The sequence below is a fragment of the Chlamydotis macqueenii genome, chromosome 9, assembly GCF_036417535.1.
Source record: "Chlamydotis macqueenii isolate bChlMac1 chromosome 9, bChlMac1.mat, whole genome shotgun sequence".
NCBI lineage: Eukaryota > Metazoa > Chordata > Aves > Otidiformes > Otididae > Chlamydotis > Chlamydotis macqueenii.
This window is the reverse complement of record NC_141564.1, coordinates 9,036,903-9,061,077: the sequence shown is the minus strand read 5'-3', so window position 1 is coordinate 9,061,077 and position 24,175 is coordinate 9,036,903. Positions and strand designations below refer to the sequence as shown.

General features: G+C 40.8%; 1 protein-coding gene across 3 annotated transcripts in view; it reads right to left on the bottom strand.

The window, feature by feature from the left end:
* VPS8 (VPS8 subunit of CORVET complex) overlaps nt 1-24,175 on the bottom strand; it is a 75,984-nt gene that overhangs the window by 45,985 nt on the left and 5,824 nt on the right. The window contains exons 6-22 of one of the 3 annotated variants that reach the window (XM_086754458.1): nt 23,077-23,131; nt 17,076-17,200; nt 15,423-15,509; nt 13,906-13,973; nt 13,116-13,269; nt 12,951-13,010; nt 11,996-12,103; nt 11,294-11,374; nt 10,029-10,199; nt 9,351-9,425; nt 8,632-8,667; nt 5,144-5,234; nt 3,997-4,043; nt 3,254-3,343; nt 2,821-2,867; nt 2,201-2,423; nt 1,162-1,251 (exon numbers count right to left, since the gene is read on the bottom strand). In XM_086754458.1, the coding sequence (XP_086610584.1) occupies nt 1,162-1,251; nt 2,201-2,423; nt 2,821-2,867; nt 3,254-3,343; nt 3,997-4,043; nt 5,144-5,234; nt 8,632-8,667; nt 9,351-9,425; nt 10,029-10,199; nt 11,294-11,374; nt 11,996-12,103; nt 12,951-13,010; nt 13,116-13,269; nt 13,906-13,973; nt 15,423-15,509; nt 17,076-17,200; nt 23,077-23,131 (1,608 nt within the window). Of the gene's footprint in view, nt 1-1,161; nt 1,252-2,200; nt 2,424-2,820; nt 2,868-3,253; nt 3,344-3,915; nt 4,044-5,143; nt 5,235-8,631; nt 8,668-9,350; nt 9,426-10,028; nt 10,200-11,293; nt 11,375-11,995; nt 12,104-12,950; nt 13,011-13,115; nt 13,270-13,905; nt 13,974-15,422; nt 15,510-17,075; nt 17,201-23,076; nt 23,132-24,175 lie in introns of those variants that run through there. The other 2 variants (XM_086754459.1, XM_086754460.1) reach the window with 2 other exon arrangements.

Sequence of the window (24,175 nt, the reverse complement as noted above, 5' to 3'; positions counted from 1 at the left end):
GATCTAACCCTAAGTGCAGGCCACACTAAAAAAAAAAAGCGATGTTCTGTAGTCCTAGAAGTAACAGAGCACCACTGACCAGCCCCATTTCCTGTTCCTGAATCTTCTGCCACCAGAGATTATGCAAACCTTCAAACTACCTAGCAGGCTCACCAGAGAGCCTGTAGTATGGGTATGTAGACAGCAGAAAGAGTTATTTGTACTCGTACAGCTAGTGCTAGGTTTCCAGAAGTCCTTTTTAAAGTAATGAACACCTAAAATAGTCCCTTTCCTGAGAAAAATCAAATGAGATTATAACCACTAAAAATTGGGCTGTTTAAAGATTTTCACACTCAAATGGATTCAGCTCTTTATTTCAGCACTACTAAGAAAATACCAGCAGTGCTTCCATGATGAAACATCTTGATGTTATAGCTGTAAGCTTCAAAAGCAGTTGGTATACCAGGCACATCTTCAGGATTACCAGCAGCAGCATCAACAGGGCGCTCAGTTACAGCATTACATTGAGTCCTGTGCTCACTGCTGATAGATCACACCCAAGTGCTAAGAACAAAGCCTGCCTCAATGCAAGGACTGTTTCTAGCCATTTCTCTGAATTCTGTATGCAGGTAAGTTCACCCTTTGTTTCCATTACTGTTGAATACATATGAATATAGCATAGTGTTAGCAGAGGAAGAACAGCACGAAGGAAAAAAAGCATGAGGTGTTGACAGAACCTTTCACGCCTACATCCCCATTAATCCCATTGTGCAGAAAGTTGATGCTTTCTCAGCACGTCATGCCACGTAGGCCAGGCTCACTACCAGCAACAAAGCTGTTCGCAGACAGTTTTGCAATGCAATCTCCTTAAGTCATCATGTTATTCTCTTCTGCTGCTTTTGTTTTCTCTTTATTAACACAACTAAACTTTGCGGAGCGTTGCTACCTCAGCAGGGAAATTGGTGTTCTAAAGCACAGTAATTACAAATTACTTTTCTCCTCTACTGCATCTAGTCAAATAAACTGCACATATCATAAATTATTTCACCTTGAAATGAAAAAGAACAATAATTTATACACATTGAATGAGAAGATAATGATTTGGGTTTGAAAGGCTGTTTCTCAAAGACTGTGTGCTGAACACACAAATAATCAACTCACTGCACTAAGCATCTTTCCTACCTCCATGGGACTAATGAAGTCATTCATCCCACTGTTGTAGACATAGATCATGGCATCATAGAGATGGTTTTCCCAGCATAGAAGAACTACCTGCAAGGCAAACAAAGCACAATGTAGATACACAGCTGCTCTTAGCTCACAGTTCTCATTCCCCAGTCTCTCGAATACAATCTCTGTTCTTGCATTTGAATCATCCAACAGTACGATTTAAGGCAGAAGGAGCAGAATTTCCACTTGCAAAACTGGACTCTGCAAGGACTCCAAATCCCCAAAGGGAGTATCCAAATTACTGCTCACACAGCAAACATGGAACTTAACTGTCCAGATTCTAACACTCAATCTGCATGAACTTAAGGAATAAAAGAAAAATCAGTTCTTCAGGTTTGCCTTTCTGTTGGGTTAGTGAACCATTTTGTCAAGTTCCCAAGTAGTTCCCTCCTTGGAATAGGAAGTCATGCTGTGGGAATAAAAACTGGCCAAGGAAAACAAGACTACCCAGCAGGAACACCTCCTTGCTCCCCTAACTTTGTCATGCAAGAGCAAGCACCTGAGCAGAGCAAGCTGGCAGGCACCAAACTGACAAATGCAACTCCAGTTTTTTGTGCCTCTGCAGCCTTCGATGGTAGGTAAGGTACTCAAAACAGGAAAAACTGATTGTGAATATCAGACTAATCCTGATGGACTATTTTTTTTTTTCAATACATTCAGCTGTTGGTGCGTTAACCTATGCCAGGACACAAACTGGGGAAGTAAAACATATTTATAGGAGCACACGTGTTACAGGATGGACACAGTCATGCTATATAATTCCCACATTTATTGAATTTGATCCCAGAGACACAGGGCTACGTTCTGTTAAAAATTAGTGACCAAAAGCCATGAATGGTTTGGACTACGTAAGTCTTGATTGTTGAAAGGTGACACTTTGTTTTCAACATGCTATGCTGTACTTAAAAGCACAAGAAGTTTGCATCAGCAACTAGGAGATGCCATCGTTTATTCAGAGGAAGTCAACACAGCGTACAGTAAAAGAGCTCACCTGCTGTATGTCTAAGCTGGTGATATCCATATGCACAATGCAGGCTTCCAAATTTTCCAACCTGTTCTTGTCTTGGAAGTGAAGCAGCAAGTCTTTCATCACTTGAGCTGTAATTCCCATCAGCTTATCACTTAAGATATATGGCTCCAAGCACTCCAGAAAGATGCCTTTAGCTACAGAATTCTCACTCATCTTATCATATATCTGGTTGAATAATAGATCCCTAGGAGGAAATAAGTGTTTAGTTATCAAATAATCTTATTAAAATCTCCTTACTTATCTACTTTCTGAGAGCTTCAAATTAAACTCCACTTTTTATTGAAATGACAACAGGAAAATCTATCAACATGGTTTCTTTCTTAAGGTGAAGGTGTGGGGGCAAGAGTTTGAAGCACTTTTCTTCCTCAACACATCAATAAGAATTTAAGACAGTCTTTTGAGTACTGAGAACTCTGACTTTAGCATCAATTTTTAAGCATTTCTTTAAAATGTGATGTGATATATGATATGATGATGATGTGATAACGATTCCTCTAAACCATGTGATATTATAGGAGACAGCACTCAGGACCTACATGGGTGGTTTGCCTTGGGAGACAGGCTTGCAAGCTCAGACTTACGTGCGCTGGAGTAACAGACAGTAATCAACTATTACAGGCACCAGGTCCTGTGGAAGAAACAAAAAAGCTGTAGGGACTGGAAAAAATTCTGCCAAATAGCACATCCTGCAGAGCACAAAAAGTCTGGCCAATACAGAGCAGAATCAATGAGTTATTTGAATCAGTTGATAGCTGGCAAAGTTACACGTTTTCCCCTATACTGGTTTATATGGAGAAAAACTCCAGTCACACTTCTGCAGAGGACAGAGGGCGTAAAGGTTCTGCTCTGCCACCTGGCCGTAACTAAGTCGTGATTTCATTAGTGCACACAGAGGTGAGAGTTCAGGTGAACCACAGCAATATTTTTCAAAATACATCAGTAATTTTTGCAGCAAAGCAAAGTCTGATTTAAAAATTCAAAAGATCTATAGAAGAGTCCTCTGGAGCACCATACCTGAAAATGTTGCTCCATAACCTGGATTTTTCCTTGGTCAGGACATTTCTTCAAAGTCCGGTCAGCATAATGGAGAAGGATTTCAACCATCTGAATTACAACAAACAAGAAAATTAATTCAAATCCTACACTAGAGGTGCTACTGGATAGCACATTTAGTAGACTGACTTGGGGGTTGGCAGCACTGTAAACTCTTTTGTTCCACTCTAGGTACGAACTACTGTGGGCAGGAAGGAGAAGAGGGAAGAGGCTGCCAAGAGGCAATGGCACAGCACGGAAGTCGCCCAGCGGGATACTGAAGGCCTACACTAACTTGAACTGACCGAGAAACTGAGCAGCCAGTTTGCCAGCAAATTTTCAGGCAGATGAACATATCCTGAAGCACAAGCCTCACCTGGGCCATGTTTTCACCCAAAGCTTAAGTAATAATATCTTAAATAGCAAAACTTATTTACCTGGAAATAAAACATGCATGAAGAGCAAAGTCCAGCTGAACCATTATTGCAATAATTATGTTTTTTTAAACACACTCTTCCCAGAAATAGATTCCTGCAACAACTGAACAGGATCAGTTGAACAGTTTATTCCATGTCCATGTAGATATGGACTCAAGTTTCCATCCTAAGAGTTAGGAAGTTACACAGTGATGGACACTTGCCAACCAAAGGTCAGTGTCACAGGACTGCAGTTAGTATCACATCAGCATACATGAAAATCTAGTTAGGAAGAGATCAGTGACTCACTCTGTCTGCAATGACTGCTTTCCGCTTGCTTGTGTCCCCAGACAAGCCTAGAAAGAAAGAGGAAGGGGGGGAAAAAAAAAAAAAAAAACCAACACAAAAAACAAACAACTTTTCTCATCTAAGCTACCAGTGGAAATATAACTCCCCTAGCTCAGATACGAACACCACTACCCTTGAGATGCAGCGGTCAGGATATCTAAATACACGATTTTGTGATCTACTTTTAGCTCACGCTTCTGAAGAGCTTGTTCTCCCAATGTAAAGATTGTTCCAGCACAGGAATGGCAAAAACAGATCTGAGTACTATTTTAACATTGAGAGAACAATTAACAGAGGGCTGCCAAAGACTGTGTACATGAGCCTAATTGCTGGAGGATGCCCTGATGCACAAGAAGCTGAATTAAGGGCACTATAGGAGCAAACAATTCCTAAACGCCAACTATAATAGACAGTAATTCTTTTGAATACTGAAAAACAAACTGCTTAATATTCACGCATTAAAACAAGACACATGTTCATATACTAGCAATTCACAGCAGGAGGATCTTATCCTCAGAACTTGAGTCTCATCTGTCAAAGCCATCAGAAGTTAGCTGCTGAAAATTCAGTGTGTCCAGTCCAAATGGGACCATTCAAGCAGTAGTTTCTGGCATAATTAGCATGTTTACCACAACAAGCTGAAGGCTCACAAAGCTTCCTCCTTTAAAGGAAACGTGGATCAAAACCCAGTTCTTTCAGTCAGTTGTATAGTCAGAGGAGACTTGAATGAAAGTACCTGCTTGGCAGAGTTGACAGAACATCACACCGAAGATTACCTACAGGTCATGCACGACCTTCAGGAATATTTTAGCAGCTAGTTATTCAACACCTGGATCCATCTCCTTCACAGCAAAGTGACAACACAGATCAAGTCTGATTTTCATTCGAAAATAGCAAGCTGCTAAAGGGACTATGACTCTAAAAAAGCCACATCAATGCATATCAAAGATGTTGTTTCTGCCAAACCCAAAGCAGCACAGCCTACTTTCTCTTCTTCAATTCAAGTCTCTTTTTATTTCTTCCCCCCGAAACCATGATTTCAGTACATGCACGGATTTTACATCTTCCCTAGTGATTCCAGTTTAAAAAACAAACCAACAGAACTTACCTACTACAGCCTTTGCTTTACCTTCATAAAAAGACCAAGCTAGAGCCAGGGCATCAGTGAGACGCTCTTGTTTCAGAAGGTGGTCAATTCTCTAAAATAACAAATAACACTGGACCTTAGTATTACAGAAAACATGATCCTCTTGCATTTAAGATCAGCATTTCCCAGTAGTGGGTCATAATCCCTGACAGCAAGGGGACAGGAAATCTCAGCAGCTCTCAACAGATTGCAGTAAAGGACAGTATCTCAAAAAGATTCTCTCATATGCACATTTTGTGCTGGACAGTTAAAAAAGACTAAGAAATGTCAGGCCCCAGTACATCAAGTCCCTGTGGGCTACATCTTAGGTCAGATGCTTGATGGATGGAGACCCACAGCATCAGTGAGTGTCTGCAATCACAATCAAAATTTTCTATTCCCCATCCTTGCCTCATCACTTAGAGCACAACAAAAAATTCTGCCATGTTTTCAGCACACAGGTGTACTTATCCTACCTTTTATTTTCTTCTGAGCTCACAGTCAACAAGGATTTAAGTAGTCGCAAGTATTTTCGACTTGAGGAAGCATTAACACACAAGGTCAAGCAGCACTAGTCTTGCTACGCTAAGTCAAAATGTTAAAGTACTGTTTGAGAGAAGAGAGAATCCAAGTCTCAGATCAGCATTCTGTACTGCTGCATGAACTAACTCTTCATACCTAATATCTCACATACTCCATTACAATTCTTAAGTACCCTAAAATAAAGAGGCCTCCAGCACAACAGAAATCATACAGTAAAATCAGATGGAGGTTGGCTCAGAGCATGTACGTTGTGACTGACTGCTGAATTCTAGGAAAACCAGTACATGAAATCATGGGTCAAAGTAAGACTTTTCATTAACAGTTTACTAAATCAAAGTTGATAGTGAATGGCTGGAGGGAAAACTACCGGAGGAAAGTGATCTTGGTACGCAATTGTATCAAAGTTGAATAGAGCTGAACCATTCATATTTTATTAAAGGTCCCAACACAGTGTCACATGGAGGAGCTTATAATCATGGATGAGTACAAGAGTCATAAAGCAGGTAAGAGGGGAAAATGGTGAAGCTCAGTGCTAAAAGGAGAAACGAGAGACTGGAAAGAAACAACTACTGAAGCTCCTTGAGAATCAGCCTTGAAATCCCCTTCTACATAATTACTTGATTAATTAACCTGGCACAAGCAGAATTTACTAACAAAGTTTGCTGATGACCAACTGTCAACATGTAATGTGAGACAGCAGACCAAAAAGACAGAAACAATAGGATGATCCCTAAAGCTGGGTAATCGAAGTATGATGCAATCCAATGGCACAAGCAACTTACAGCCAAAATCAGAGTTTGGCTATGGGGTTGTGTTGGTTTTGTTTAGTGAGGGGAGGCTACGGCTGCACCTTCTGTAAGAAGCTTCTAGAAGTAGTTTCCCCTTTGTCCAGTGGACTCGGCTGGGCCTAGGGCGGACCCGCTGCTGGCCAGGGCCAAGCCAATTGGTGACAGAATGTCCCCTGATAACACCTCTGTGATAATGTATTTAAGAAGGGGAAAAACAGAAAAAAAAGAAAAAAAAAAGAAGGGAAGACGTGAAGAAGCTGGAGCAGTGGCAGAGAGGGGGAGGTTCGAGCCCTGTGGGCCTTGCAGGCCTCACCCTCTGGCCTCCTGCCGGGCGGCTGACTGGGCCCGACTCAGCCCGGCCCGGCTGCAAGAAGTGGAGACAAGATGTGAGTAGAATCTGAGAGGCATCTGCCTGCTGATTGTAAAGAATTTCTCATGAGGGGAACGGCCACAGATGCCAAGGTCAGTGAAGAAGGAAAGGGAGCAGTAGTGCAGCTCCTGGCCAAGATTCCCCTGCAGCCCGTGGTGCAGCCCGTGGTGAGGCTGGCTGTGCCCCTGCAGCCCATGGAGGTCCACGGAGGAGCAGAGATCCCCCTGCAGCCCGGGGAGGACCCCACGCTGGGGCAGGCAGAGGCCTGAAGGAGGCTGTGGCCCGTGGAGGGCCCACTGGGGCAGCTGTTCTGGAGGGACTGCACCCCGGGGAAAAACAACCCACGTCAGAGCAGTTCATGAAGGACTGCAGCCTGTGGGAGGGACCCCATGCTGGAGCAGGGGAGGAATGTGGAGTTCTTCCCCTGAGGAGGAAGGAGCGGTGTAAAGTGACATGTGGTGAACTGACCATAACCCCCATTCCCTATTTCCCCCTATGCCACCCGGGGGGAAGGAGGTAGAGATAATGTTAAGCCCAGGAAGAGGAAGGGATGGAGGGGTGGGGGGAAGTTATCTTGTTCTCTTCCACATTATCCTGCTTTGTTTTTAATAATAAACAAATAGTTTTCCCCAAATCGAGTCTGTTTTGTCCATAACAGTAACTTTAAGGATCTCTCCCTGTCCTTATCTCAAACCTCGAGCCTTTTTTTCCTTATATTATCTCTCCCTATTCTCTCAGAGGGTGGGGGGAGTGAGAGAGAGACTGCGTAGTCTGGACCCAAGCAGGGCTAAACTATGACATGGGTACTGGTCGATCTCCAGAATGCCAGAAGCCACTGACATAATGCAGCCAAAGGAACAGCAAAATGAGACCCAAGGATGTATGAGGAATGACATATTTAGCAGAGACAGTGACGAACAGGTAACATTGTGCATAGCACTTATAAGACCTTACCCAGAGTAATTATACACCAAAATGTTTACCTATATTGAAGAAACTAAGCACAAAGGAGGTGCAGAGAACAGTGACTATGAAAAAAGTAAGGAATGGGAAGGTAATCTTACAAAAGGATGATGAAAGAGCTTTGCTTAGTTGTGCAAAAGAAAGCCTGAGAGAGAACATGCATACACTGAATAAAAATACTGCAAAGTGATGATCCAGAAAGGAGAAACTGCTGTTTAACTCAAGTGAGAACAACAACACAGGAACAAATAGACATAAACAGATCACTAAGAACTTTACTGTGGAACTTGATAGGGCTTCAGTTGTCAGAGAAATAATGTTCAAAAAAAGTCTTCTACCAACAGAAACAAGGATCAAATATCTAGAGCAAATCTAATTAACTTCCTAGGTAGTCTTTGATTAATTTTATGATGTAGTTCCTGCAGTAGCTAGAGAAAAAAATATAGTGAACCAGATTTCCTTCCACTCCTGCAGGCTTATCTGGCAGATAGAAAGCTTAAACTTACAGAGTCCTCCGAAGTCATACACTGCACTAACTGCCTTGTTAACAGATACTGAAACATGGCAAGGCATTACGTCTTGCTCGGGAGAACAAGCTCTCCATTCAGACCGAAAATTCACGCAAGCAAGAGTCCCATAGTGTCCCACTGTGGAAAGCACTGTGCCTACGGTGCTGGCTGTGCGTAGCAATCGGGGAACCTGAACGCAGTGCTCACAACATGCTTCACAAACACTCCCTCCTTCCTCTCAAGCTATATTTAAGCAATTCAAGCCTACTCAGCTGTACAGTTTTCCTCTCAACCTACCTCTCTCCAGCTCCTCAGTGTCATGACATGAACAGACTAAAAAAAGAAAAAAAAAAAGATTATTTATTTATCTACAGTTGCTGATGCAGCCTTTGGTATCCCACAGACCCATCAGAGCATGCTGGTATAGATGAAGCTAAATAAAGCAATCCTCAAGCTTGACAAGGCAGGAATATATATTGGATATTTATATTTAACAGAAAATATCCTTTACACAGCCTTACAACCCATCTGCTCCAAGATACCATCCCTCACTTCTTCCCTTGCTTCTATATGCCACCCTATAGGCCATCTCTTTTTGCCTTTTCACAGACAGCCTGCACAGCAGGACAGGAAAAGTGAATTGGATATTCCTTCTACCATTCCAAGCAATAGAGTCTAGTTTTCCCTGACATCTTTTTTTCCTTCTGTTTACTCACTAGCACATTTAGGACAGAGAAATTGAAACTTAGGACAGAGGAGATGTCAATAAAGTAATGCTACATCTACCCTAAAGCAGCATAAACCAAGATACTGTGAAACTAAGACAAGGTCTTACTTAACCCACACCTTGGCTAAAACCAAGTTATTGCACATTTCTTTAATCCCACAACATAAATGCACAAAGAACTCATCCCTGATTCACATCTCCACAGAATAAAAAATTGTCCTTCTCTAGAAGATGAGCTACCATTAACAGCGAATGTCCTGTATTTTTATTAAAAACTCCCCACATTTACCTTTGTTCCAAGGTAAAAGATCTGACCACCACAGCTGCTGATAGACTGATAACAAGCTTTCTCTCCAACTAATGCCTACAGGGAGAAAAATTACATGCAAGTAAAACCTACTTCAGGAATAAAACATGTCCAGATATCTCATAAGAGAGAGCCCAAAAGAAAATAAGCATGAAAGTCAAAATAAGAAACAGACAAATAAACAAAAGAGGAAAAAGTAGAAAACAGTGGTTGAAGTGTTGCAACTTGCACTAGTATGGATGGTTTTGGTTTTTTACTTCAAACAAACAAAAAAAAAAAAAAAAAAAAAAAAGAGATGTAGTACCTACAAGCGTAGGTACAATCTACAAGACAAGGTCAGGGAATCCATGTACTGCACAGACACTACTACAGCAGAGTATTTGTGGCATACAAAGTAGAAAAATCTATAGGAATCTCTTCAAGAATTAAGTACATGAGCTTTTTTCCTGTACAGGATATTCTAAAGCTTGATAACCTAAGAGCAGCTCCGAAAAACATAAAAGCACAAAAGGAAACATGAACTGTCTGTTAGCTGGCCACATCAACACCTTGTATGATTTCTGAGATGCTTCAAAAAGGCTTTTTTCCAAAGCTCCAAGCTTCCAGTTAGGGCAAAGCTGAAACAGAGTTAGCTAACACAAGCAGGTCACTTGTGCCTACCAGGGCTTCGCTGACATTGCCTCCCGTAGCCAGTGATTTGAAGTGGCTGCTGTTGTAGACTAGCTGAACTTCTGAGATCTCTATAGTCTCCAGCTCCTCCTGCGTCTGACGATCTATAACATGCAGCTTCTCCACACTGTCCAGAAGCACTGCTGTCCGTGAGTTTATCCACTGAAAAAGCAACAAATCACAAATTTCAGCAATGCATACACAATTAGAGGCCAACTAAACAGGCTCTGGTCATATCCTTGAGTATCAATGCTGGAAGTTCTAGGATGGCTAGTACCTTTGTTACTATACACAGTCACTTCACAATACCACCCATGCCTAACTCCAAAGGTAAAGACAGAGAGGCTCCTTCTGGTGTATCAGCTTTAACACTAAGAAAAATTACAAGGAACCTTCTTCACAGAAACCACCTGTAGACAAATGGCAATCCATCTTGTCCTCTTGGTCCACTATTCATGCTCTAGTACACTTTCTATCCAAAGGCCTCAAAAACATTACTACTATAACATCTGTTCTCTAATCCCTTAGGAGGTAAATATGGCATCAGGAGGCATGAAAAAGAGGAATAGTACGTATAACTAACTCAAAGCCTGTCATTCATACTCTGTGGCTTCTACTTTTACATTCAAAACCCTGCAAATAAAAAGGCTTCCCCCCCCCCCGCTTTTACTCTTTTGTTTTTTTTAAACAGCCAAGCATATTTGTTAACAAACTTCAAATTCCAGCTGACGTAAATGTTCATCTTGCTATTTCAGCCCTTCAGGTTTTACTCACTGTATTCTGTAAATGTGTTTTAGAGCTGAACAATTTTTTTTATTGAAAGCATGAAACAATTATGGTGCTTTAGCAAGCACTTGTATATGGAAACACTAAGTTTTACTGAGCCAATCACACAGAACTTTGCATTCTTTTTAGTGAGAATATAGAAAAAAAAAAAATCTTTCTTGCCAGATTCTCTCTGGCTCTTGAAAACATTTCCTCAACAAGGCTACCCGTCCTTCCCAAGAAAGGGCAATATTGTTGCCTCCATGCTACAATTTTTTATCCTTTAGCTACTACTTGCTATTTCACTTGTGCTGTTTTTCCACTGACTCCCAAGTTTAAGGACATTTTCAGTTAGTTAGCCCCAGACAAACACAGCCACTTCTTATGCTACATTTGTAAAGCCAACAGTATAGAACTAAGAGCTACTGAGATACATTTACAAGAAAACTAGTCCAAAAGAATAGTAACCATTCTACAGTATTGAGACTTACAGTAAAGTTGATGAGGTCATAGTGTAGATGAAGTTGCCTCTGCTTAGTAACATGTATTGCACCAGAATCGTCTCTCTTAACCTGAAAGAGAAATCAGACAAGGCTGACAAACTCAAAGACTTCCTTCAGCTCAATCTCTCTAGAAAATGCCAGATTTTCTGAAGCCTAAGTACTGTTCTCATACTGAAATAAGACATGAAATCATCTTCAAACAATGAAGTGTTGGTCTGATATGCGCGAAGTATGATTCTAATAATATCTGCATGTGTAACTTCTGGAGATATGAACAGGATGAGCACCATGCCTTAAAGTCACATGCCAACAGGACCTGAAAGCTGTTGTCTCTTAGTGGTTTATACAAGTTTTTTCCAGACTCATGTTTTAAAGCAAAAAATAAAATGGTATCTCAAATTCATGTGATCTCCCTGAAAACAATCCACACACTTAGACCTCCAGTAGAAATGAGATAAGATGCAAAGTCAACACTTTTGGAATGTGTAAAGCTCATGCCTCCGGATCCTCAGGGAAGGGCACCACTGCTTGTGGAAGAGTAATGATAGGTTTGTTTTCTGAAGTTGGCTGCAAGCTGCAGACATCCCTAGCATGCACAGATATACTTTCACTGAGACAGATGCTCAGTCAACTGAATATGTGAATAAGATGTGACTATCTGAAAAGAAGCATAAAACATCCAAAGCTTACCAGAAGAAAATGAACGACGTCTCCTCGACAGAACGCAAGCATGGGGTTCACAGAGTTTTGTACAGCCACAAAGTGCCATGCCAGAAGAGGGACACTAGAAGGATCCATCTGTTCGGCAAAAAAGCACAGCCAGTATTTAAGGCACGCAAGGTAGAATCTCAGTTCCAGGACACATACTGTTCACCAGCTGCTACTCACTAGCTTTGCCATGTATACACACAAGTTGTAAAGTAATTTCCTGGTCTGCTGGCAACTGAGCAGTAGCTTGTGCTCTTTGGTCCAGTCACATGGTTTAGGGGCAACGTGTGGCTCTTGGCAAAGCGTACATCCAGTCAGATCAAAACTTGTGTCCTAGCTGCTTAAAGCAGATCCAGTCTCACATGGATCGATAGATTACGACAAGCTGTAGCTTGCTAGCAGCCTTGTCTCCACTCTCCCAATCTAATATATCCCACATCTTCCCCCAGTTGCTTTTCCAAAAGGTATTATACCAGCAGCAAGTGAAAGTGAATAATCAAGAATTCAGAAGACTGTTTAGTGCTCTAACTCCACTTTGTTTCTGTCCCTGCAACTAAGTATTCTATAGTATGGTTCTTATGTAAAGCAATGGCTCCAGTCCAAGGTTACGTAGCCATAACGAGGTCAACGTCCCGTCCGTGGGTGCATCCAGGCTGCAGCAGGGAAGACAAGAACCTGAGGGGCTCCTGTGTTCCTCCTTTCCTACTTATTAAAGAAATTCAGCATTTTCACATAGGTACAGCTGAAAGCAGCCTTTTCACCTCCTCTCTGCCCACAATCTGCACATATCAGACCAACAGACTATCACTGCAATTCCACAATGCAGAGTTTATTGTGTGCTGACAAAGCAGCAATATCACCTGGTCCTAATCTCATCCCCTTCACTCCAGGAACAGTCTGCAGCCATAATCCAAAACTGTTTGGCTTCATTACTCACACGACCATAGGGAAAGGTCATCCACACTTTCAGAGATGGCTTCAGGCCAATAACCAGTATCTTCAAGAAAAAAAAAAAAAGGCAAGAGTAAAATGTTTTAGTACATACCAGAAAATATCTCCTTTGTGATTTTTCACACAAAGCTTTCTGCAAGCAGCAAACTACCTTTGTTAGGGAGGCCATGGCCAGCAGCGAATACTGGGTGATAGGATGGTCTCTCAACTCAACTTTTGCGTGTAATGGTTCAATACAGCAAACTTCCCCCTTTGAGCCACTGAAGAGACATCGAGATTCACATGTTCTCACTCCCATAACCCTCCTGCAAAGAACATAAACCAGTTTGGTGGCCAGCTATCAAGAAGAGATCATCTTAACAATCTCATGAAATCTCAAGAGTGATCCTTCATAAACATGTTTGTTTTTTTTTTTTAAAGTGCTTTACACAGCTCCAGACACCACTTGTAGTGTGCCACTGGAAGCAGTTCCATACAGCTGCTCAGTTACAGACAGGAATTCCTTAAGATCTTATTTAACAGTAAAGTTTAGGAAATTCCTGGACATGATTAGGCTCCCTAGATTGTCAATCATTCCTCCTTGTCCCTCCTCCTCCTGAAGAGGCCAAGAAGAAAACAAGCAGTTACTGCAGGGCAGATCTCGCTAATGAAATAAGGAAAACCAAGAGGCAGCACTTTTATGGCAACTACCAAGAGCCCACAGGGAATGCCAATATTCCAGACAACACACTGATCCCTTATAAACTTAGGCTATTCTTTGACTGTTACACTGACAGATAGCATCTTGCTTCAGCTGTGAAATTATACTGCACCTCTAAATTACACTTTCAACATTCAGACAGTAGCTTTATTGGTTCCAATGGGGTTTTTTGCTTAGGTTTTAGAGACTATGAGCCAGCACTAGTTTCTTGTACTTTCTATGGGTAGAGTTATTGTCTTACTTAAATGACAGTTCAAATACAGAGCCTCCGCTGTCATTGCAAATTGCAAGCGTCGGGTCATCTGTAAACTGAGCAGATAATTAGATTAAAAGTGGCACTAAGAAATAAACTAAAAAAAAAAATTATAGAAAAACGTATGCTATGGCGTTATTAACAGCACACAGAAGTACAAGCATTGTACCTACCAGAAAGACACCTTTAACATAGAGTTTAGACAACTACTGGCTTTTTTATGATGTGTAAGAAAAAGCAAGGTTTTGTGTTTCATCTTCACCCCTCTAGCAAGCCCTATTGCTAGATTCTGTTACCAAAGTCCCATTACTTTCTATTGCAGCTGAGAACGACAGCATACTGAAAACCGTGTTACCACCAGAACAGCTCACAGCTGCCAGCCCACAAGTTGATGCCAGAGCTGGTGAGCAGGCTGCAGTCACAAACAGACCAAAATCAGAAACATCCAGAACTACTAATGATATCAAATAATCAAGATAAGAAAGGGTCACAGCCACAGCTGAGGCACCCTTCTGGAGGACTTTGCAGCCCACCATCCAGCAGCACAAGCATCTGGGCTGTATAGCACTGTCTGAGTACTCTTCAATGCTGGTACTGCCATCAGGTCATAAGCTAGAGAAGGGGGCCTCTGGGAGCAGAGAATCTAGCACAGGGGCATCTTTATGCATAGGGCAAAGATGGCAGAGATGGAAGTGTGGAAGATGTGGCAGTAAGAGGGCACCTTCATGCTCACAAAACATTTTCAGTGAGCTCGGTCAGGCTAAACAGTACATGAGAACCTGTCCTTGAGCACCATGCCCCACCAGACCCACTTTATTAGTTCCACGTGTGTGACACCATGTGGGTTTGGGATGTCTCAGCAAGACCCAGGAAGAAGAGAGATAAGAGTTTGGGTGATGCACCAAAGCCACTGCTCTGACCACGGTGCCAAGGAACATTATGCTCTGGTAGGAGAGGTCCACATAAAACGAAGCCATGCACAAAATCAGATATGAGTTTGTGCGTGATGACAATACTATGTTGAACAAGAAGCCACAGATAATTTCTCTTTCAATTCAAATATTCCCAACAAGTTATTTGAAAAACTTCTGGCAGAAGCTACTTTCTACACTTCAGACTCTCTTAAGTTTAAAGCTGGCAAATCATGTATCCAGTTCAAACCACTGCAAGTTTTACATAAATGTATTCTACCAGCTAATTCTTCATAGATTGTGGCATCAGAGAGAGGAGTTACAGCAGACAACTGTTGTTTGTTATAGTGCAACTCACAGTCGATACTATAATTGCAGCTCTCAAAATATACAGGTTTTTTTTTTTTAAATAGAATTTCTGCTCATTTTTCTCACCTCTGGATACTATTGCCATATAGCTCCTAAGTAGCTGCTCTCATCTGTAAATCTAAAAGTACTGCACAAGGAAAGTCAACACATCTGACGGAACACAAGTGTGTTTTAAAGAAAAAAAAAAAAAAGTATTATATATGGAATACATGTAGTGTTTGTTACCTTGATGTGCAAAATGGCTGTTCCTGGTGGGTGGGCATCTGTTATCGATCGTAGCAGCTTCCCACTGGCCAGATCCCACATTGTGATCTGCAAACAGATTGTTCTCAGTACACATTTACTGCCAAGAGGTTCTCTCCATCACCTTGCGCATTAGTGTATCAATAAATTTCTATATTCACAGTATCATTCCGGGTTAGTAGACTCTTCATATTGAAGAAAAGTGATCTGAAATCTGTTCCTACCCTGTTTTTACAAGCAGTTTACTTAACTCTTATGTCCACAGGAATATAAGCAGTTATATTCACAACTCTGAATCACATCCTTCTGGCAAGCTCTCATCACCTGCCCAAACTCACTCACCTCACAGCTATTTGCCTGATAACACAATTAAAGAATGTAAAATGACTTTGCTATCACACAACACTGTTCAGAGTGGGTCAATGCATTTCTCTCTCACAGAATCAGTGAACAGTTGAACAATCTCTGCTAACACCCACTAGCAAAACTCAAGCATCTCCACAGCTACCATGAACCTTGGCATTCCTCTTCTCCTGTGTTTGCTCGGTCTGACAGGTCAGGTAGGAGTATACAGCTTGGCTTGGATATTAAATTCAGGCAGTTTCTCAACTAAGAAGCAGGAAGTCCCAAACTACTTACTGCATAACTGAGGAATATTTAGCCCAGAAGAGCTGAGATGACAATTTGAATCAAGCTTTTTATTGGGAATACTATTTCATATGGTTCCATAAATCATCTGTCAAAGCTTCATAGACCAGATGTTTCAGAACTGCTGCTCCAAAATATTTTATCTGAGTATCATTTAAAACAGGCCACTGCTCTGCAGGGATCAAATCTGTATTTACACATAATCTGCAGCAGTCTGCATGTAGTCCTATCACAGACACTGGAGTGTTTTTTATCTAGAAGGAAGGCAAAAGTCAAAGGAGCAAAGGGAAATGAAACTAAAAAGAAAAACAAAGCAGCCGCCTTTGTATTCTTCCACAGACCTCTGAATTTTACTAAGTTAACTTCTATCCATTTTGATTCAGTTTTAGTCTTATAACTTTTGTTCAGGAATTGTTTTCTGTCTTTAGATTCAGAGAAGGGTATAAAACTACAACAGCAGACTCAAACTCTTTTTCCTGCATTCAAAAGCTATGCTGCTTCCATCATACAACACAAGTAAAGTATTAGTAAAAGTCACATCTGGGGCTAGATACGAGTTTCAAGAATTTCAAGTCATTACCACAGTAAAATCTAGCTTTAATTACAAAGCATAGATCTCTCCAAGTGACCTAGAAAAACTAAGCTGGTTGTCTCAGCACGCCGTTGCACATTTCTGTTTTTCAGGAGCAGGACTTGCGTCACAATGAGCCATGATTAACTGAATCTCACTATATTCTGCATCACCCATTTCCTCCACAGAAACCTACCCCAAACAATCTGAATCAGACCAACGGATGTAGGAATTGGCTGGACAAAAACGCTCTGGGCAGATCAAGCCATGCATAGTGCTTCTCAGCACAAAACCAACTAACAAACAGCTACATATTGGGTGTGCTTGGCTTGGAGCTATTGTCACCTCTGGATAGTCCCTCAGTAACAGTCTGCAGAAGGACAGAGCACTGGACCACCTCATGCCACAGGAATTACCTGTCCTTTTGCAAAGCCACACAGGAGCCTCGAGCAGTCATTGTTGATACTGAGAGCAGAGATAGCTCCATACTGGGCCCCAACAGCAGTGCTGCCCAGACACAGCCGAAGAGCCTGGTTTTGATCTAGAACAGAACAATTAGTAGGAAATTAAAGAGAAAGAAAGAGCAATGACTAAAATTAACATCATGCAATTATCCATGTATACAATTCACCTGGGGTACATGAACGCTTCACAGGCTTACAGTTAAGTTCTTAACAGAGTTTACAAGAGAAAAGCACATGCTAGTGGAGAGATAGTGGGACACTGTCTTGCAGGGAAATACAACAATTATTTTTAAAAGTACAAAACAGGCACATGGAATATGGAAATGCAAAGGTATTACAAACTGAAGAAGAAACTACTAGAAAAATCAAAGCATTATTTAGCTTTCCTTTTACTATTCTGCAATGGTGCTTAAGTTACAGAAAGGAAGATGACAAAATTAATTCTATGTGCTGAGCCTTATACTTCCGTATGCCAATTTGAACATCAACTACAAATCCCCAACATATGTTTTTGGGTAAGTGCAATTTTGCGTAACGTTTATTCCCCGTTTTTTGACCTTCTTGAAGGTCAGTCTGGTGCCACAAAGCCACAGCACCTTCTGCTCCAGGGGCCAGGCAGAGCTTTTCAGCCACCACCTCCATTACCAAGCACAAGGCAGTGGAAACGCTTCAAAACTGAGACCATTTCTCTGCACACAACTCTATTAGGATAAAATGAAAGCAGAAGCCATGTGACGGAAATAAAGATCATTTTTGCCATGCTACTAGAAGACACCTTGACATCACTGTGACAAGGATATGCATGGCATAGATCAGAACAGGTGAAAGAAAAAGAAGAAAATCATGAAAGTTTTCCATGGAAGCTCAGAAGGACAGAGCTACAGCTGGAAAACAAGTTCCCCACAGAGGTATTCTCCAAGTGGTGTCCTTCAAGTCCCAAAGAATTAATTCCTGTTCCAGAAGTCTGGAAATACAGTTAGTTTACAAAAAGCCATCTGCTAACCATAGAAATATGTTTAATAATAAGGAGAATACTGCAACTCTTGCTACTAAAGGCAAATTGCATTCTGTTCCTTCCACTTCAGCTTAAAACTGTCAGTAAGTCAACATGTTTTATACTTAAGTCAATCAATAACCCGTAAAGCATGAAAAAGGAGAACCTATCACAGTTTTATCTGAAAAGGACAGTAGCTTCAGAATCACTACTTTCAATCCAGCTTTACATCTTTACATGTATACCCATGGGAACTTTCAAATCCATTTTCTTCTTCACTCACCCACAATGTAAATTCAAAATAAACAAGACCCCAACTACACCCCAAAGTTAAATGCTTTGTATGACTCAAGTTATTCCTTCCCAAGCAGGAAGTGCCCATTGTTTGCCAGAGATGCATTTTCAGAGTTGAGAAATGATCACTTGGAAAGCTAACCCCAGAGAAACCCATGCCAGTACTTATTCTTTTTTTTGAGTCAGTCAATAGATGACACACAAGGAGGAGCCATTAGATAAGATTTTAAAAAAAACCACACCACCAACTATGAATAAGATGGATGAAATTGCTTCCAGACAAAGCAAGATGCCTGAATCAATGAGCTCCTATTAATCAACTAGTAATAAAAATGGATAAGAGCAAAACATTATAAAAGCTGATCTGATGATTTTCCAGGCTAATATCATCAGCTTTGAATTAAGGATTTAAATTTAGGATTAAGCATATAAAGCTTTTTCCAAATGCTTGAAACAAAGGTGACTAGCAGTCATCAGAAAAAAAAAAGTTTTTAATTTTGCAATTTACATAAAGCAACTGTTCATCTGAAAAATTTGTGTTGCTCTCAAAATCTGAAGTCAAAATGAGATGGCACTTTGATAGAGCTCTACAAGAATAAAAACAAGGTTGTGAATGTGAAATAAGTCACTTTCCAGAACGAAGGAATAAGCATAGCACTCCAGAAGTTATTACTTCTCAGATCACCAGGTTTTCATCAAGATCTTTTCCTGAAGCCATGATTTTCCCAAGTTTGAAAGGCTCCCTTTATTTCCTGCAGAATTACTCAAATATTACAAATTTTATGAATAGGTCCTTTCCTCCCACCTTCATGAGGCACAGTACCAGTAAAAGCTGTCCCAGGAGGTATATCCCTCTGGGGCCTCGGGATCAGGAGGACAACAGATGGTGAGCTAGAGGGACAGGCTGCAGACACCATCTCCCTCCAGTGACACAACAGCTGTCCCCTAAACCAGGGCATGCTGAACCCTCCCCTCCACATCCCCTGTCCTCAGCTTAAGCTAGGAAAATGATTACTCAGAGCAGGGCTTAAGTCAGACCACCTGTGGCTACCGCATCAGAAACCCACTGCTCCCTCCTCAGCTGCATAACCATGCATGAGCAGGGCTTTCAGAAGCTGCTGTCTGCTTCCATGGGTTTCAGAGAGTTTGTCTTGTGGCTCTTTGAATTGGGTTCCTACTCCATAGTGCTCCCACTTGACAGCTCTCAGGCAGAAATAGATGGATCGTGACCTCATGGAAGAGCCTTTGTCCTGCCCTGAAATAATGCCTTTACAAACAGCTATGGGTCTGCTGCCCTAAACCACTGTTAATAGCACAATTAACTGTTCCTCTGCTGTTCTTGCACTTGCTCTTGGACATGTGCAATGCACATGCATTCAATAACCAGTTCCCAGACTGGCCAGCAGTATTACCCACTGACCGGTTACTGCACTGCCCTACTTGCTACTTATCTGGCATCTTAAATTCTGGCACGGACAACATGCAAACTGGGCAAGACAGGAGTTGTTCATGCAGGGTACGTGCACAGTGCAGTGTTACTGTACCTTTTCCTTTTCAGTCCACACAGAAAGGGCCAAAAGAGGAAAGAATAAGCCAGAAATCAATATAAGAGAAAAGAGTGAAGTAACGAACAGTATGTATGTGATAACATTCAAAGACAGAGATAATCTTTAGATTTTGCTGATAGTGTTTCCTTTTGTTAACATTTCCCCTTTCGATTTATTCAAGTAACTGAGAGGATGCTGTGATAGCTAGTGTTTTAAAACCAGGCAGTTTAAAAAGCATATGGAATCAGTGAAGAAAAATGAGTTTATAAATTTAGACTTCATTGTATTAAAGACAAATAAAAGAAACCCAAGAGGAAATAAAACTGGAAGTTCACAGTGACATAACTGGTAAAACTATTTTCAACAGTTACCACCAGCCAGCCAACCAACCCCCCATTAACTTCAAAAAAACAACCAAGGACTACAGTCCCCAAAATCTTGTTTTAATTCTGTCTTTAGGTACTTATACTACCTGTTCTCTCAAGATATCATGCTAGCCCCACACCTCAACAAAGACTCAGGACACTAACTTTAAGTTTTAACAGGCAGCAGAGAAAAATGAATGATTCAACACTAATCAAAACGAAGTTTAGCTATATAGAAATTTTCTGTCCAAAACAAAGTCTCCATTAAAAATAACACATTTCAGTGAGTTCTGGTTAAGGGCTAGTTTTTGAGTGTGTAAAAATTTCTTAGCTCTTCTAGAAAGATGGAGGAAAAAAGAAACTCTAAAGATTATTTGTTTATTGTTATAGGCTTGCTAGGAGAGCACTTCTCCACTGCAGCTAACAATCCTCAGGAAAAGTCATGGCACATAGCATAATTGTTCATTCGCACAATGCTTGCAACTCCAAACAAGTTTCTGAAAGAATCCAGCAAAAGCATGGCCCCTATTTATATTTAAAAAAAAAAAAAAAATCCCCCAAGTGAGCACAGCACTAGAAACAAGCTAAGGGTCGTATTCCTATGGCATAAAAAAATGTGATTATCCAAATGTGGTAACAAAGCATCGAATAGAAGATAAAGTACTTGAAAGATAGGTAAAAAATGAGACCAACAAACTGTTCTCAGTAACGTCAGGTCATGTAACAAATGGCAAATACCAGAAATGGCAGATTGAGAGGTTTAGATGAGTTGTCAGGAATTTTTTTCCCCTGTCAGATTATGTGGCCCTGGAGCAGGTTACCAGAGGAGTGCGTGCATGCACGTTTCCCTGTTGGACAGCCTTTTCCATCCATTAGAGTTTTTCAAGACTTGGCTAGACAATGTCAGGGCTGCCCCGACCCATTTATTGGTGACAGTCCTGCACCAAACAGGGGGTGACTACAGGCCTCCAAGACATCCCTTCCTACCAACACTTCTGCAACAGTTACAGGATGTCAGAGAGTTGGCATCTAATCCAACTCTAATCCACAAGAAAAATACTGTTTTTCAGAGATCAGATGGGCAATCTGACAACTGTCCTGTGATAGTTTTTCAAGAGTCAACAGAAGCATTCAAAAGAGCAGAATTAAAGCTTCTCAAGTCTTCCTTAAAAAGGACAAAGCAGACAAGTCAAGAGGTACAGGTGGACTTAAGAGAACAGACAAATGAAATAGCTATATAAAGTCAAATATATGAAAGAAAATATAAAGGGTTAAAACATTTCTTAGTGACATAAAACTATTCAGAGGAATCTGAACATCAGCAACGTTCAACCAGAAAACAGACCTACATTTTTGCAGGAAAAAAAAAGTTGATGTTTCCATTGCACAGTATAAACCATGCACACAGCTTCCAAAACTTCAAGGAGTAAATCTCATCTTAATTCACTGCTGTGGTTTAGCCCTGGTCACCACACCGTTTCTCACTCAGTCCCCCTACCCAGCAGGATGGGGGAGAGAAACGGGAAGAAAGGAAAACTTGTGGGTTGAGTTGAAGACAGTTTACTAGAATAGCAAAGGAAAATTATAATAACAACAGAACATAAGGATACTAAAATATACAAAATGAACAATGCACGATTTCCCAGCACCCAATGTCCCAATAACCAATACAGCCCGTCCCGAGCAGCGATCACAGAAACGAAAACCGAGCAGCGAGCAAAAGAGTGAGAGGGAGCCAGCAAGGTACAGAGAGCCATGTCGCTCCCCTCGGGCAACACCCACTTACATACTGAGCATGATGTTTATGGCATGGAATACTCTCTTTGGCCAGTTTGGGTCAATTATTCTGTCTTTCTCCCATCTTCCTGCATCTACAAATTAGCAAGACTTGGAAAGCAGGGCAGTGTCCTTGGTCTCATGAACAACTCATATCATTAGGGTGTTTTATCAACATTCTTCACACACAAAATCCAAAACACAACAGCTACTGAGAGGAAAATTAACTCCATCCCTGCTGAAACCAGGACAATATAATAAAGAAGGTAATGAAATTTATAAAATTGTTAGGAATTTGGTGCTGCATAGACAAAAGGCACAAACTCAACAATGTTTAGGAGCAACTCCAGAGCTGTTCTCACCCAGTTGTTAAGCTGGATAAACAGAGGCACAAGCTCAGGAACTTTCTTTAAAAAAAAAAAGTATGGTGATAAGAGGAAGGAAAGAGTAACAGAATGAAGGGACACAGAGGTGACTGGTGCAGGGGAAGGTCAGGGAAGGAGAAACCCGCAATGCAGGCCTGCAGGTGGCCATGGGTCAGAAGTTCCACTTCACAAGGAACACATTTTAGTTTCCCTAATGCTGACAGCTATTATGTCACAGGGGAGAAGAAGATTAATACCGTATGAGATGGTGGTTGTATACCGATTCTGGTTTCTTCCAAATGAAAACAGTTTAATTTATATTTAAACATAGAAAAGGCTCTTTAGACAATTGCCACAGAGCTAATTTTCTCAATATCAATATGCCCAATCCCCAAAAAAGCAGAAAAAACATCTGAATAAGGACAACTAAAATATTACTTGTGTTTTATTTCTTTATGGAAAGAAAATCACATTTAGCACAAACAGAACATATTAGAAGAAATTCATCATACAGTTCTAATTCAGGATGGGGCTTTTTTTGCTTGTGTTTGGTTGGTCTTTTTTTTAAGACCATTAAAATTCAAAAATCTCAAAACTTTATTTTTAACTTACCAAATATCAGTGCTAACCCATGGGAAGTCCCCACTGCTATCAGATTTGATGCTGCCTGAAATAGTTATGCAGAAGGATTGAAAGTAATGTCAGTCACAAATCCACCACAAATTCACTATGCTCAGGCAAACTTCAGGGGTGGGGGGAGATTTAGGAGGCTGTAGATAAAACCATTTTCTAACTTATAAGTGAAAGTTTCCTGCATGGAAGCTAGATAAGTACTATACCTGAATGACTATCACACAGATTTTTTCAGATTCAGAGGGTTGCTTTCCTCTCTGCTGTTGGAAATTCAAATGCTGAGTGATACCCACAGTGAAATTTCTTCGCTGTAAAGTCAGCCTCATTCGTTAGGTGTGGTACCTGAGTGTAAATACTCAGAGGACTTTTCTCACTCAGCTGCTACATCCACATCTGAACTCTTCTACAATGCTTGGCAGCGCTGGTCCCCTGAAGAGACCACAGCAAGGCCAGAGACTTCAGGTTCTTTCTATGGGGAATTAAACATAGCTCCAAGATTCTATTGCACCTCCAAACCTGCACCCAATTAAATAAAACTTAACAGAAATGTCATAATGATGTAGCTGTATTAATGTTGTTCTACTTTTTATTTCTTAGCAAGTGTTAAGTTAGATTTTAAAAATTAAGTGCTTTAATGTCTGCAGTATCTAAGTACAGGTTTTTATCCTATGTGCACATCAGTCACTGTGTGCTTCCAATTTTGCTGTGCAACCTTTTCCCTTTGATGTGACCACAGTTTTTATCCTTTTTCTTTTTTAAACAAAAAGTATAATTTCTTATGGATCACTGCTACTAGAGTCAAAGCAACTGAGTACATCTTTAGTTTCTTCATAAAACATTAAAACTCATTTCACAAGGGCAGAGCAAATACTTGCTGTATTTCACCTTAAAATTTTCTCTTCAACTACAGGCAGTTTCACTTCTGATGTAGTTTAGTTATCACGCTTGACTTCAAGAAATGAAATGCAAACTGCTAAACAGGAGTATTTTTCAGATAGGCTTTTAGTTAAATTGTATATTTTAAGGTCATGTTTCAGTTACGTCAGAGCCATAGAGATTTTGAAATCATCACTTTATA